Source organism: Syngnathus floridae, chromosome 12, assembly GCF_059516105.1.
Source record: "Syngnathus floridae isolate MCC-2025c chromosome 12, RoL_Sflo_1.0, whole genome shotgun sequence".
Taxonomy (NCBI): Eukaryota; Metazoa; Chordata; class Actinopteri; order Syngnathiformes; family Syngnathidae; genus Syngnathus; species Syngnathus floridae.
The window spans coordinates 5839137-5854980 of NC_142424.1; the positions used below are offsets into that span (position 1 = coordinate 5839137).

The window sequence follows — 15844 nt, forward strand, 5'->3', positions numbered from 1 at the left end:
ATTTTTATTTTTATTTTTTTGTAAAGTGTTGTGTGACAAAAAATGTCTGAATTGCCAATTATGCCCCAAAACATGTAATCAACAATTGAATTTATTATGTATCATAATAAACAGTTATAAACTGTCCACATGTAGTATGGCCCCTGGCAGATTTTATACAAACTCTTAATAAGACTTGAGGTCCTTCCATAAAATCAATAAAGGATATGGCGTTTGTGTTGATATGTAAAGACTGACATCTAGTGGCCATATGTGAACGTACAGCCTGGCATTGCTTAATCCTGTGTGACGTATCGTTCACCAATTTTCCATCGAATTTGTCCTCATTAACTTAATTACTTTTTTTTTATCATGTTTTGTGTGTTTTGGGAGCTCTTTTTGGGCTGGGGGGGTAAACACAAAACATGCAGTATTCTGCATACAAATTTAATATTTGAGATGAGATGAACTTTGAGTGACTCAAATAATTATATATAAAAAAAATTAACAAATCCCCCCAAATGGTAACCATTCAATAGTTTTCAATGGGTGGAAATCAAATCCTGAGAAGACAGGAAAATCTAAAATAGGACAAATTTGTGGAAAAAAATAAAAATCCACAGTTATGCAAATCTATAGGTGCTGAACATGCAGTTGTCATTTTAAGTTGTAATATTACCAATCACCACTAGATAGCAGACATGTCTTAATTTTGCTTACGATTGGACAATTGTACTATAATTTGAGTAGCCCTAATAATGTTTTCTTTTTTTTTTTTTTTTTTGAATGACATACAAGACTAACAATAGGTAATGAGTTTTTTTTCCATCCATCCATTTTCTGTACCGCTTGTCCCCACGGGGGTCACGGGCGTGCCCGGCCCTATCTCAGCAGTCATCGGGCAGTAGGTGGGGGACATCCTGAACCGGTTGCCAGCCAATCGTAGGGCACACTGAGACAAACAACTCACACCTACGGGGAATTTGGAGTGCTCAATCAGCCTACCATGCATTTTCTTTGGGATGTGGGAGGAAACCGGTTTTCTCCAGGCACTCCGGTTTCCTCCCGCATCCCAAAAACCTGCATGGTAGGCTACCCCCCCCCCACCCCCCCACCATCAAAACTTGGGTTTTGCATCACAAAGGGCTATTGTTGAGTATAATTTGGAAAAAGATGTTCACTTAGCCCTTGATCTAGAATGTATGCCGAATAGATGTGACTCTGTTTCTCAGGACAGATTGCGCATAATCTGCAAGAAAAGCAGCTCTCTGCAGACTTCTGTAATCCATGCTCTCTCGGGTTATACAGGGAATCCCACTGACCTCTCTCTAAACTCCAATGCAATCTCCACCATCCGCAGACACATCTCAATTTGCCACCACTAAGCCCTAATAGGTATGTTTTGTTTTGGAAAGCCATAGTAGTCGTTACACTGTGTATAAAAGCTTAGTCAGATGAGTATCCACGAAAGTCCTGTATATTTTCCTCCAAACTTTTCATGAATTAAACTCATTACAGGTCTTAATGAGACACCAACACCATATGTCAACCATATGTCAGAAGTAATAAACCAATGTCCTAGTGATTACTAGGCTGGTTCACTTGCACCCAGTCCACCAATCCTATTTTACAATTAATAATTTTTCACATTATATGTATTTATATATTGCTGAAGCCGACCTGACCGACCCTAAAGAGAATTGACATCAATGACATAAAAACGTCGGAGCGAGAGTCCTCTGTACATATTTTTTTGTTTGTATGGCGTTTCAAAATACACAGGTTTTGCGCCGGAGATCTGATGTCCAAAAAAAGGGATATGCTTTGTTTTTTATGTTGTCACAGTCCAAATAATTGCGTTGCGTTTGAACCTGTGCGGCGCTTCTAAGTGCAAACGAAACCGTTTTTGTTTTTGCGAGGCTTTCGGGTGCCCAGAAGCCTCTATCGAAGCGTTCCCAGTGCTCGTCCTACTTGCAAAGCTCTCTCCGCGTGCACACGCAGCAGGGCGAGTGTGCGCGCCCCCGCGACTCTAGGATAGACAACAAAGCCTTTACGCCTTCCATAACAGCGAGGGCTGCAGACTTGAGCAACAGCCGAATTCATCCGGGCAACGTCGCGCTGAATATGGATTTACAGTGGGTGTAGCATCGCTGGAAACCGAGCCTTCTCGGCTGGGGGGTGACGGACGGCAACGGGGGGGAAAAAGCGACGAGCGTAAACAACGATTTGTCTTGCTGTTTGGGGGTAGGGGGTGCTTTTGTCTCGTGCACCTAACCACAGCAACCCCCATCATCGGAGCCGCTCCAAGTGCACCATATTCGGCTAGTGGCTCGGCTAGCTGCCGTCGGGATGCAGCACCATGTTGTCACCGACAAGTAGCCGTTAAAGCGACGGTCTACGAGGGAAACGCCGAAAGAGCTTCCCCCTCCAACACCCACACCTCTTGATCGAGGTCCCAACGGGTCGTCGCCGGGGACCACAATCCGTGTGAGCCGCAGGAGCGGAGCTCCACTGTTGGTTGGCGATATGGCGGAGCAAGGCTACTCGTCTTGGTGAGTGCGTACGGGCACCGCGCTACCCGCTAGCATTAGCCACATAGCCTCCCGTGTTGCTCCTGGCAATCGCCAGTGATACGCATTTGGACGTTAACGTTTCTTTCTCCGCCCCGTAGCGACCAATCTTGCATTCACTCCAATGTGGAGAGTATGTCACCCGGTGTAGTATTAGTGAGAGCCGATAAATAAATGTGGTTAGCCGGCCGCGGCTAATGATGCTGCTGCGCTAACGCCATTCAGCTGAGGTCAATTCCAATGGTGCTATTGTGAGCGAATGCTAACGAGCTAGCCCACCAGCTACCTGACTGAACGTTTGTGCGTTACTGCATGATTATGAATATTATATCCAGATTTCGCGTGAGTTGCTTTTCTATTCCCCGGGGGGGATGTGACGTTGCACGGGAGCGATAAGCTGATTAGTGGGCAAACAAATTAGCCTTAGCTGATGAGAGAGAGAGAGGGCCAGCTTTCATCGACGAGCCCCACATAATAACGATGGCTCCGCTTGTGGGGGGCTAAAAGCCATTTGCGGTATATTGGCAATCGTGTCCCAACTTGACACCCTTTTTTTTCCCCACGCGGCGTGGTGCTCGACAGGTTGCCGCACATATTGGTTTGAACAGGTGGGGAATAGGAATCCGAGCACCTGAAGCTATCTTGAATGTTGACACCCGATGGAGATGACGTGATCATTCAAAACACCCCATGAATGAAAATCGCTCCGCTTTGCTGAGGCCCTCATAAAATGAGCGTTTTACTTGCTCAGCAACTTTGTGTGTAAATGAGCTCGATTTGCTTGTTAAAACCTGATTTTGCATAGGTTTGGCTGTCCCTCAGCTTAATGAGCGTGGAGACATTTTCATATTGTTGCATCACTTTTATTGCCAATTGATATTATCAGACTCCTTGTGCAAACTTAATGGAGATCAACAGAGTTAAGTGAAAGACGCAATGAAGCATGCAAATTTATTAACACTAATAAAATGTTTTGTTTGCCAGGGCAGTTGGGTAAGAATCAAGTCTGGTCCTTCAAGAGTTTTAATTTTTTTTGTCTCGACTAAAGTGTGTTTATCATTTAAATGTTGTGTCCTGGAGCTCTTTGCAAAGTGGCAAAGAGGGACTAGTTTCTTCCTTGGACCTCTCAACCCAAATTTGTGTCTTCGTCTTCAAGGAGTATTTAAAAAAACGGTGTGACACGAAATACTTGCTATTCACAATAGGCTAGCAGTTCATGTCGTTTCTATTCAAATACTGCAGTTGTCATTTTCCAAAGGTAAGAAATCACACCTCGTCTGTCCTGTTTCATCTCTGGCACACTCAGAACATCATTGGACTTTCAGCATCACACATCCGTCCCACTCTTACTCCTCCGGCACTGTGATGTGTCACACCACCATCTTTTGCTGTAGCCTTCGGTGACATTTACTCGCTGAACAAAGTGCAGCAATCTTGATGCTTGTTCATTTTGGATCTTGCGCTTTTTCTGCTTGGAGTCTCCTACCCAAATTGATACATTTTCGTCTCATGCACACAAGTATATTTGCTGCTCATATGGTGGCAATGTAGCCTGAATTTATACGTGATTCAGAATGTGAAGACCTAATTACAGTGAATATTTCGATTAAAATGCTTGTAGGCTGTGTAATAGTGCATCTTCATGTGTCATGTGAAATAATACATATTATGTAGGCCAAAAATTCAAACAGCAACCATGCGTGGCAACTCATGAGATGTCTGAAAATCTTTTGGGTGCAATTACCCGAGTAATCGATGGGATAATTGATTCTAAAAAGATTTATTAGTGGCAGCCCTAGTCCTGGGTTTGAATTTTGGCTTTTTTTGTTTTTTAAATCAGTGACATCAACAGAATAATTAATGGAATTAATTGATTAAAAAAATCTTTACGTGCAGCCTTGGTTTTGTTTATTTTAATAATGACGCTCAACTTTGTTTACACAAATAAGACAGTTGGGAATGCTGCTTAAAATTCCAGAACAGATACCAAAGATTTTTTTCTCCTCCCCCCGTGGAGATCATCCTGCAAAATAGCATTTGACCTTAGAGAATCCTTTCTAGTCAACACTTTGACAAGAATGTTGAATTTCAAACTACCATTTTACCCAGTTGAGTTGCCCGAGCTACTGAAATGTGGCCGTTCATCACATTTATTGAATAAATGTATTTTAATTTATTGCGTAAATCGCTCATCTTGATGAGTTGAATTCATTTGTTTAATTTAATACAATTAAACTCAAATTACTTAATTGCTGAATTCATTTAAATAAACAGTGCCACTAAAAAAAAAAAACTACTATTTTTAAATTGTAGTCACGTTTGCTCTGAACTTATTTTCTGTCTAGCTCAGCTCAGGAAGCAGCAGACTTGGCTTGATGTCGACATTCTATGCGTAGGGAACATTAGTGCTGTCTCATATTGTCGTGACCTTTTGAACATGCATTTACGTTACGCTGACTCAATCTATGTACCCAATCGCTTTTGTGAACACAGACATCTAACAGTAGCGGCCATTGTTGGTTTGTAATATATTCAGGCCATCTTTCTGATAGCGTAGCATGACTAATTTGTTGCGTTTAAATGGCTCTTGGAATATTGTGCCGAAAGGAACTAAAATAAGTATTTCAAATTGAAAGTATGGAACAAGAGTTGTGCTCTTGTAATTGCAGCCTGTGATACAAGGCCGAAGCCTATATTTTCAAAATTACAGTTTTTCTATGTGAGGGGAACGAATGTTGTTGCCGCTTTTTGCGTTTTTGTTGTGTTTGGCCGGCAGTGGCTCACTGCTATCCGTCACCATCTTCATCATCACCACAACATTCGTCACTGATGCAATCTGGCCACTCTTCCACCAGTCTATTGAGGCTCGTGTCACAATTTGTACGCCACTCGGGCTCTTCCCCCCCCCAAAGGAGTTGTTTTGTGTTGTGAGGTGAGGCTTGGGCCCAAAATGAATTTACTTAGGGATTAGCGAATCACATCAAAGTGCAAATCTGGCTTCAAACAACCGTGCTACAATTTCGATTGCACTAAACTGTCTGGTCAAACATGGATTTCAACCACCGTAATGGAATGGCAAACTTCAGCGCACATAGCAAGACTGGGGTGAAGCATAAACATGTGACGCCGTGGCTAGCTACACTTAAGTGTGGCTGGGAATTTTTTTTTATAATATAATATACACTAATATAATTATTTTAGACAAAGCTACGGGACCGCTCCTCAATTCAATATGTGGCCAGGTGGTGACGTCAAATCAATAAATTTAGATTAGACATGGTTTTGGCCCTGACTACTAAAAAGTGAGTTTTTCAGCAAACAGTGGAGACTCGGTTTATAATAAAATCAGAAAATAGATGAATTTGTGAATGCCACACGGCTAAAATGCTGATGCTAATATATCAACACTATTTATTATACCATGGTGACAGTATCAGTCTGCTTCATTAACATCTCTTAGATGCTAGAAGGTTACTTAAAACTTCCATCCAACAGTTACTAAAGGTTTAGCGACATTAGCCATTTGTGCCTGTAATAAGTACGCAAAACGTTTTGGAATTAGAGCAACTCGGAAGGCAGGTGTCACCCGAACTGATTGCGGTCGTACAAGTAGAACGAGATGTTCACCGCTAATGTGCGAAATCATCAGCGCTTCTTTTGAATACTCCAACATTACGGAGAGTTAATTAGAAGTTGTACGAGGAAGCCATACTGTCGCCTGGGTCGGAACAAAAGGACACATAAGAACGCATGTTGAGTTGAGCTGACTTTGTGATGGATGTATCTCTTCCACTAAACTTCAAATTAATTTACGTCTGTCAGGCCGCCCCCCAGTCTACTAAAACAGGTCCCTGTGTGTCAAGACTTGTAACCCCCCCCCGTCCAAATGCCACACAAGGCTGCCAACGCACCTTACATCCAAATGTCTAAGAAGGGGAAGCAAATATTTTTTAATGGAGGCAGAAAGGTCGCAGTTGATTACAAATTTCAACCTTGTTCCTGGTGGATTTAGCCCATTACAGCCATAATTGGATCAGCCGATGGAGGGAGATGAATATTAATCTCCAATTGGAGGTCTCATGGTATCTCCACTCTGTAGTTACTGTGAAAATATGTTAAATACACACGACGTTTTTTTCTACTTTACCGCTCGCTGACCCTTTGTGGTCAAGTCACGCATGTCGGGTTGTTTGTGAGTCAGATTTGGAATTGTTTGGAAGGGGGAAGGAAAAAAAAAAAAAAAAAACAAGTCTGTCAGTGGACAAGGAGGGCTTATGGCTCCTTGGGCTTGCGTCCAGCCCCCAACAGTCCGGGATTGTATTTTGTTTTTAAATGTTCCATTCATCTATCTCGCCCATGTTCTGCGGGCATCTGTGCGGGGAATTCAGACGAAGCAGTTTGGCGCTGGAATATGAATTAGCTCCGTGGTGGATGAAACTTGCCGTCTATCTAGTCACTGCGGTGACATCATTAGAATCAGAGAGGAACAAAGTCGGTCTTTCTGAATTGCTATCTGTTAATCTCTCACCCATTTAAGATGACACCTGAGCTGATGTTTGAATTCGCTCCCTCGCTATTATGATGATGGGTCGAATTGTGATTCGGGATATCTGTCAACAAGTATCTCAAAATGCTTTTCAGATTTGTGTAAGCCGAGTGTATATTCAGGAATTTAGCACTGTGGATTGAGTCCAGGCGGGGAATGAGCATTTTTCTCACCGCCGCCATACATTTGTAAAATCTCACAAGGCTGTTATAAAATCAAACTCGTGGAATTTTGTTCAAATGTCCCGTTGGTTTTTCCACAAATGGAGTTTGGCCCTCGGAGGACGAAAAGGGCCCTTGGGTTTCCCTCCCCACACACTTGATCTGACGTGATGCTAATGCACACACACACTCTGAAGTGCAATAATGTTATATAAGAAGCACATAGAGTGGTTTTACATACACTAACTGCATTCCTCACCCAAGAAGGGCGAGTTTGACAGGCGACTGACAGGTCGGCATCTCGGTCAGCGCGCCCGTCTGAAAGCGGCCCGGCCACAATGGCCGCCTTGTATTTTTTTTTCCCCCCCCTCGCACCCGGGGCCTGCATTAAAAGGTTGCGGGTCAAGTCCAGGCTGCGTCAAAACATTCAACACTTCAATCAAGACGGCCGATCTGATTTAAGCCTCCCCCTTTTTTTTTTTGCTCTTTGGGTCCTCCTAGATGTCGAACTGTTTTGTGTTTTCATTGGATAATGTCAGGGCGCAAGAAGTTGCAGTTCCCACACAAAAGTTGTACGTGAATGCTGAGAGATGTTGTCGCACAGCCAAGATGCCAAAGAATGAACTGAATGGCGGACCCACAACACATGTTTGTGCGTCACTGCAGGATATTGTGGCATTCCCTAGATGCCATGCAAATGTGAGCAATATGACAACAGAGTGACGATTGATAAGACGCTTAGTTATTGAATTTTCCCTCATATGCATCCATGATTTGTCTTCCCCCTTCCCCTTCTTTCTTCATCTCCCTGCAGTAAAAGTTCAATATTTTAGAACTGCCAAGTGTTGATAAAGCAATGTCAGCACTTCCAAATGAGTCATCACGCATTGTGTTTTATGGATTGTAATCGGTTCACGATAGGAGCGGCTACTATGTCAAGTGCAGGAAGAATACGAAACTCGAGTTTAATCCGTCTCGCTTGGAATCTTGTGTAGGTTTGTTCACTGCCAGTAGCGGCTTTTAATTTCCTGACAAGACCCATTGATTGATTGCCATACTTTTTTTTTTTTTAACCTCGTTATGCTCGCTGTTGTGCCAGAGGGAGAGGACGGCGGCTTTTTTGTAAAAGGGAAACTCCTACGGATTTGCGCCGACACGCAACGGAGCACGCCGCCCGGCCCGGCTGCCCTACCTTCCTCGAAAGAATTGTGTGTAGTCATTAAAATTGAGATTGACGTGCGGTATTTTTAGAACGATTGCCTCGGCTCTCAACAGGTCAGAATGCTTGCCGGGTATCTGTCGATCTCCCTTTTAACAGTCAATTTGTACGCTTTGCCCCGAACAAACGGTTTGGAGGGGAAAACACAAATATGAAAAGATCAAAACTTGCACATTATTAAAAAAAAAATGTACGTGTTGTTGCACGTCCAAAATGAGCTCATCATTGAAGTTCGGCTCTTTCATGTTGGATTTTTTAATTATTTTTATTTTTTTTTTCCCCCCAGGGCGTACTCCTTAGTTGACTCAAGCCAGGTGTCCACCTTCCTCATCTCCATCCTTCTCATCGTCTATGGCAGCTTCAGGTAAGTGACACTTGGTAAAAAAAAAAAAATCACATTTGCCAAGATGTGGCTTTGCATTTCTTACATTTAGGTGTGACTACATGGTTGAAGTAACGCAATCAGGATTTTTTTTTTTTTTTAATTATTCTCAAGTGTCAAAACTGAAATAAATTGGAATCCGATATCTTCAGTTTGGAATCCCAAAATGCACTTTGCAGCATGTGTCATAAAATACTCATCACTTATGTGTCGAGTCAGATAGTTTCTATGAGTAGAAGAATTTATGAGGCCAAAGCTTACTTTCCTTTTGCCACTACATTGCGAAAATGTGATGGATAAACATCCTGTGCTACAATCCACTGAATGTCCATTTTCTTTGCAACGCTGCCGGCTGTTTTATTTTTACTATCATTTTCCTGAATTGACACGCGTGGGCATTCAATCGACTCTTAACAAGTCAATTACACTTGGCAAAGAAGCTGTAAATATGACAACACTCTCATCGCACCGCTGCAGGTCATTAAACATGGACTGTGAGAACCAAGAGAAGGACAAAGATGGTAACCCCACACCGGGCTCCTTCAACAACGCCAACACAAACAACAGTGAGTGCGATCTTTGCAGCGTCGCCATGTTTTTGGTGGTGATTTTCCATTTTGGGTTTTTTTCTGCAGGTATTCAGACTATAGACTCAACGCAGGCGCTGTTCCTGCCCATAGGAGCTTCCGTGTCTCTGCTAGTCATGTTCTTCTTCTTTGACTCGGTCCAGGTGGTCTTCACCATCTGCACGGCAGGTACGTGCCGCATAGCACAAAGAGCAGCGACTGACTGCTTTAAGGCTTTTACGCACACACACACACACAGTCGTGTGTCTCTTTTTCTGTGCTCGGCTGATGGAAGCGCAAAGATCATTAGCTGCTCTGTGAAGCGGACACACACGAAAAAAAAAAAGGATGAGAATGAGCTGACTGTATCTCATTGCTGTTGTGTGCGTTCTCTCTCTTTCTCATCATCAGTGCTCGCTACAATCGCTTTTGCTTTCCTCTTGTTGCCAATGTGCCAGTATCTGACGAGGCCCTGCTCCCCACAGAACAAGTAAGATGTTTTTTTTGTTTGTTTTTGTTTTTTTTAAAATGTCAGTTCATCGCTCCATACGCAATCATCTGCGTCCAACAGTGGAAAAACCATCGAAGGTTTACGAGCTGCAAGTTGGTGCGCCGTATTTACTCGTATAGTGGCCGGTTTATTTACACAACTTCAGAGAGTACTAAATCGGTAAATAAATGTTAAACTACCCGCTTTTATATGAGGTCTTCCGTGTGCCTCGCTCTCCAGGCATGACCAATCAAACCTTGCTTAATCCAACTGTTAACAAATTGACCGCGTCTTGATTAGTTGTGCCTTGCAAGTGAGATTTGGGGATGACGTGCTAAATAGGCGACACTTTCTGTTACGGGGTTGAGGAGAAAAAAAAAATGTAATGATTTTTTGACAAGAGAGACGTTGTGTGAGAAAAGAATAAAGATCAACCGCAGCACTGCTAGTTTATGGAATTTGGTACATTTCAGCATAAATCAGTCGTAAAATGCGGTCTGATCAAACGACAATGAACTAATTGTTTGTGTGGTGTTGCTTTAATTTTAAGCAGCGTAGCGTGTTTGTTGTGGTTCCGATGATCAGATTATCTTTTATGACCAATTCATAAGAAGAAAAAAATTAAGAAATTAAGTGTTCACTTTTTCCTCCAGCTGTATATCAGTTTTTCCCCTCTTCACTGACAATGCAAAAATGACTCCGCGTCATTGTTTGTGGAGGAAAAAAAAAAAACTTCAACTCGCTGCCGTCCTTCTAAAGGTTAAGTTTAGCATGGCGCCTGGACATTGCAGCTGTTCCATTGCAATGGTGACGCACAAGGAGTGGCAACACCCCACCCACTCTGCAACCAATAGAAACCCTTTCATACAAAAACATTCCAAGCTCCACTTACTTGCTCATGTTCATTTTGACATTTAATGATGTCACTAATGTCACCAAATGTTTGATTTTTAGAATTTCCTTTGGCTGCTGTGGCCGCTTCACTCTGGCCGAGCTCCTGTCCTTCTCCCTCTCCGTCATGTTGGTGCTCATCTGGGTGCTGACTGGACATTGGCTTCTCATGGATGGTGCGTCACCCTGATGGTTCACCGCAACCCACTTTACAAAGCGCTTAGTTTTCGGTTGTGTCTTTTTTTTTTTAAGTCTTTTTCCCTTCCTCACAGCTTTGGCCATGGGCTTGTGTGTGGCCATGATCGCCTTTGTGCGGCTGCCCAGTCTGAAGGTGTCGTGCCTGCTCCTGTCAGGGCTGCTCATCTATGACGTGTTCTGGGTAAGGACGTCGCCGTCAATGCTGACGCTCGCGCAGGCTCACACACAAGAATGCCGTGAGCGGAGATACATGAGGACAAGCTCATTGTCATCAGCTCACTGTCTCCCGGATTAGTTTGAGCGTAAACATTTGGACGAGGCTGTGGCGGCGCTGTGATTTATTGAGCTCAAATGACATTATCGCCGCTGACGATCATCCGCGCACCTGATTGTGGAGCAGTCACTGAAAAATTGGTCTCGTTAATGTCACTCGCTTTCCGGTTTGCTTTGGATTGTTTTATGCGTACAAATATTTCCTTCTCTTGTGGTTATGACATTTGAGGTTACAAAGGGCGCACAATGTGCTGGTTTGTGCGGGCACGACGCTGACGTATTATCTGATTGATTCAATTCTGAGTCATTTTCATAGCTTTTCATCATTTCTATTCATTTTTCCCCCTCAAGGCTGAAATCTTCCATGAGATAATAGCCTCAAAAGATTTCAATGGTGCCTTATAATTCCTGCTAGACATATAGCGTTTTGTGTTTAGCGGTGATTCAGGTGTGCCACTTTCAGGTGTTCACCTAAAATGTCAGATTTCTTTTTTTTTGTTCAGCTTTTTCATGTCAGTGACATTGAGACAGAACAATTAAACGCTCCTCCACTAGATGGCAGAAGGTACAATTAACCTGTGTCTTCCCCGTTGACATTCACAATAATAGCTTTGTGTTCAACGCTAAGTCAATTTGCCTGTAAATTGACATGAGAACATCGTTACATCCTTTTTTTGTGTATTTTCAAAATAAAATGTGACTTGGCCCATAAAAGCTGCGAGAGCAAACTTAGATGCTTAAGTGTTTAGAGGCAAAGTAAACAAATGATGAGAGGATGTTTATTCCAATTCACAAGCTCATCTTATGCTGTTTGGCCACATCTTTATTAACAGATGTCTTTTACTACTGTTGCTTAGTCAATTTCACAACACTCAGGGTTTCCCCGGAGCAAAACAGTACTGTGTTTTAATGTCACATTAAAGTGAATTGGAAAAGGGATGCATCACACGCCAATAAAAGCAAGCGCTCAATCGCCGCTGCGGCGACTCTCGCCTCTTCGCCTAGCAACCGTCAAGCTAAACATAACGCCCCGATGCTTCTGTTTCCCTTTAGGTGTTCTTCTCAGCCTACATCTTCAACAGCAACGTGATGGTCAAAGTCGCCACTCAACCTGCTGAGAACCCCATTGACGTCCTGTCCAGGAAGCTTCACTTGGGACCTGGGATGGCCCGTGACGTGCCCCGCCTCTCCCTACCTGGGAAACTGGTTTTTCCCAGGTAGGAATGACCTTGGATTCCTCCAGTTTCCTTTTTTATTATTGCTAAAAAAAAATCTCTATTGGATTTATTTTTTTCTACTTTTCTCTCCACATGACTTTTAATTTTCTGCTAGAATGAGCATTACAGCCTCAGTGGGCTGTTGAAGAACATCTCTCCAGCAAATTGGTCTTTTTGTCCTTTTATTTGCACACGGCGACAAGAGTTTGAACATTCCAAATGTTTTTTTTATCACAGCTCCACAGGAAGTCATTTCTCCATGTTGGGAATCGGCGACATCGTGATGCCCGGGCTGCTCTTGTGCTTTGTCCTGCGCTACGACAACTATAAGAAGCAAGCTAGCGGGGAGGCCTCGGGGCCCGGGAACATGTCGGGACGCATGCAGAGGGTCTCCTATTTCCACTGCACTCTCATCGGATACTTTGTGGGTAAGGAAGTGGTTTACTGGCTGGGTCGCTGGATTTCAAAGATGCATGAGGTACATGTTGACTAGCATGTCCCCGCTTTGAAATATTTATTTTTCTCCTCATAGGTCTTTTGACTGCCACCGTGGCATCCAGGATCCATCGCGCTGCTCAGCCTGCTCTGCTCTACCTGGTGCCCTTCACCCTGCTGCCTCTGCTCACCATGGCCTATCTGAAGGTACGTGCACAGTCAGCGGATGGTACGCGTATGGGTTGATCGATCGAGTTATGTGGCAATGCAGCAAAACCGATGACTTTGTTTGCATATCTCCGCTGGAATGGGATTTTTCTGGCACTGGTCGACCTCTGATTTGTTTGGATCATGATTTCCCTGTAGGGGTTCATTTAAATGAAATAAATCTATTGGAATGGTAAAGAAAAAACAACTTTGCCCAACCCTGGATGTAAACACTTGGTATGTTCCTGTGTGTGTGTTTTAGGGTGATTTGCGGCGCATGTGGTCCGAGCCCTTCCATACCAAGCCCAGCTCCCGCTTCCTGGAGGTATGATAGCACCCAGGCAAATTAACAACCAGCAACTAGGGGGGAGGACAGCGGACCCCCACTCCCATGGAAGAGCGCTCGATGGAGGGATGGGGGAGTAGAGGGGGCGCCCTCACAGTGAGGCCATGTCGTCACCACTCGTTCATGCTTTCCACCCATCTGCGGAACCCCCCCCCTCCATCCCTCCCTGCCCCCACCACAGAAAGACACAAGTGTGTGTGTGTGTGTCCTACACACCACTCATCCTCCTCCTCTTCATCATAGCACATCCTGCTCATGTTTCACTTCCCCTTCCTCCCAGTCTTTCCTCCCTCCGCATTGATTTGTCACACAAGATCACATGACCTCCCTCCTGCCCCTCCCCCTCTTTGTGGACTTGCAGATGTGAGACATGGGGGGGCGGTGGTTATATATATATATATATATTTTTTTAGCATTGTCGTGGTCATTACTCTTGACATTATTATTAATATTATTTCGGAGCGATGTCAAGCACGGAGCGTCGCCGTGGAGACGGGAGGGGGAAATGCAGTGAAGGAGAGCAGGGGAGCAGACACACACTCACATAGACTCCTCCTCCTTCTCCTCTCTGATCATCTGCTATCCTCACTCCCCCATTCTACACAGGCAACAATGTATTTTATTTAGAAAAAAAGGTTTTATTCTCTGCGTATACAGAAAAACGATGCATTATTAAATTGCGAAGCACACAGCCGGCGGGCGTGGCTTTCGTTTGTATATATGTGTAAACTTGTATTTTTGCCATCTCTTGAGTTTGTATTTGTGTTTGAGAGCATGTTGAGCAACGGGTGGCTTGAAACTGACGGCCGGACGGTTGACTCTCGAACCCTTTGGTGTGTTTGCTTGAAACACAAATAAAATTCAAAACAACCACGAAATGTCAGCGGCCGTTAGTTACCCGCTCCTGCTCTGGGTCGCGTGTATGTGAGTGTGATTGAATGATTTTATTTGCTTTTAATTTGAACTTGCTGTGACAATAGTCAGGTTGGCATTCACGCGGGCGAGCGACTCTGACATTTTTTTGTAATCTATGTACTTCATCTTTTTTTTTGTTTGTTTGTCAAACTAGGGGCAAGTGGAAATGTAAACAGTGTTTTTTTTTCGAAATATGTTTCTTCAAATAAATGAATGTTAAACTAATTTGAAGGTATTTTACGTTCATCCAGGAGACCTTTTTTTGTCCCATTTGTTTCTTAATATTTTTTTTTGCACATCCTAAAGGGACTTTAAAAGGCCACCGAGTCGGTGACATTGACGCAGAACAAGCGAGTGAGCGTAATGACGACCTGACTATTGTGATAAGTCAGTGGCAGATGCACACATACTGTGGTTACATGTAAAGAGATACAGCGTGAATGTGCGTGTGTGTGGACCTGAGGACAAAAAAAAATCACTTTAAAAATCTGAAATTGATCTATGGAAATTAGAACTAAAAGCTAACATGTATGTTTTTTACTGTAACCAGTCTTTTTTTTTGCCACTGTTTTGTGGTGCTTGTCAGTTCATTTCTAATTTATACAGCAAGTGGCTAGAAAGCCCAAGGGACAGCTCATTTTTCTTTTTCAATGTTCTTTTTAATTTGATTTTTTACTCTGGACGTGCATGTTAAGTGTACATTGTAATCATTTTGGAGGGCTACTGCTGAACTTTTTTTGGAGGCTGAACTGGACCTATTCTATGAAGCACCCCCCATGTACACAGAAGAGTTTGTACTCGGGACATTTGTGACTTGGGGGGGGAGGAAAAAAAAATAAGCTCAATATTTCAATATTTGGGACCTGAGGACCCTCTCAAAGCCTAAACTGTCAAAACCACAAACCCCATCACCTCTCCATGGACATGGCAAGAAAATATATAGATTTATATACATATATAAGTATACATATATACCTATATATATATGTGTGTGTATATGTGTATATATACATATATAAATAGCTAAAGACGATCATTGTGGAATTTTTTAAATGGATTTCTTTTCGGCCCTTTCATTTTTTTGTCTCCAGCAGAAGATTGCAGCTCTCTAGATATTGCGACTGAATGGATTCTGTATAGACAAATGGTGACTCAATAAATTAAGAACCGTGTTGTGATGAAACATGAATCCGGATGCATTCTATCCACGAAAAAAAAAGAACACTTTTGTCTCCTTCCCTCGTTCAAGATTGTGCTGTAAATAAACATGACTCTAACTGTAAATGTATTTGTCTTTTTCGGGGGTCATATTTCAATTAGGGGAACCATAAAAGTGTTTTACACTTGTTTAAATATATCAATAAGGACGTTACCTAATTTTAACATTATACGTTTAACCTTGATAAGGCTGGTAATTGTTCGAGTGGTTGTATCATCCAAACAGAAGGG

The 15844-nt window shown here is 43.0% G+C and overlaps 1 protein-coding gene across 4 annotated transcripts in view; it reads left to right on the forward strand.

Annotated features, from left to right (window-relative positions):
• The window catches only part of sppl3 (signal peptide peptidase 3), a 50795-nt gene extending 35217 nt beyond the window's left edge, over positions 1-15578 (forward strand). For 3 of the 4 annotated variants that reach the window (XM_088392889.1, XM_088392892.1, XM_088392891.1), the window contains 10 exons: positions 8762-8839; positions 9335-9423; positions 9493-9612; positions 9835-9913; positions 10868-10980; positions 11077-11183; positions 12329-12492; positions 12730-12920; positions 13025-13134; positions 13397-15578. In XM_088392889.1, the coding sequence (XP_088249015.1) occupies positions 8762-8839; positions 9335-9423; positions 9493-9612; positions 9835-9913; positions 10868-10980; positions 11077-11183; positions 12329-12492; positions 12730-12920; positions 13025-13134; positions 13397-13465 (1120 nt within the window). In that variant the 3' untranslated portion in view covers positions 13466-15578. Of the gene's footprint in view, positions 1-1946; positions 2532-8761; positions 8840-9334; positions 9424-9492; positions 9613-9834; positions 9914-10867; positions 10981-11076; positions 11184-12328; positions 12493-12729; positions 12921-13024; positions 13135-13396 lie in introns of those variants that run through there. The other variant, XM_088392893.1, reaches the window with a different exon arrangement.
• Positions 15579-15844: the final 266 nt, after the last annotated feature.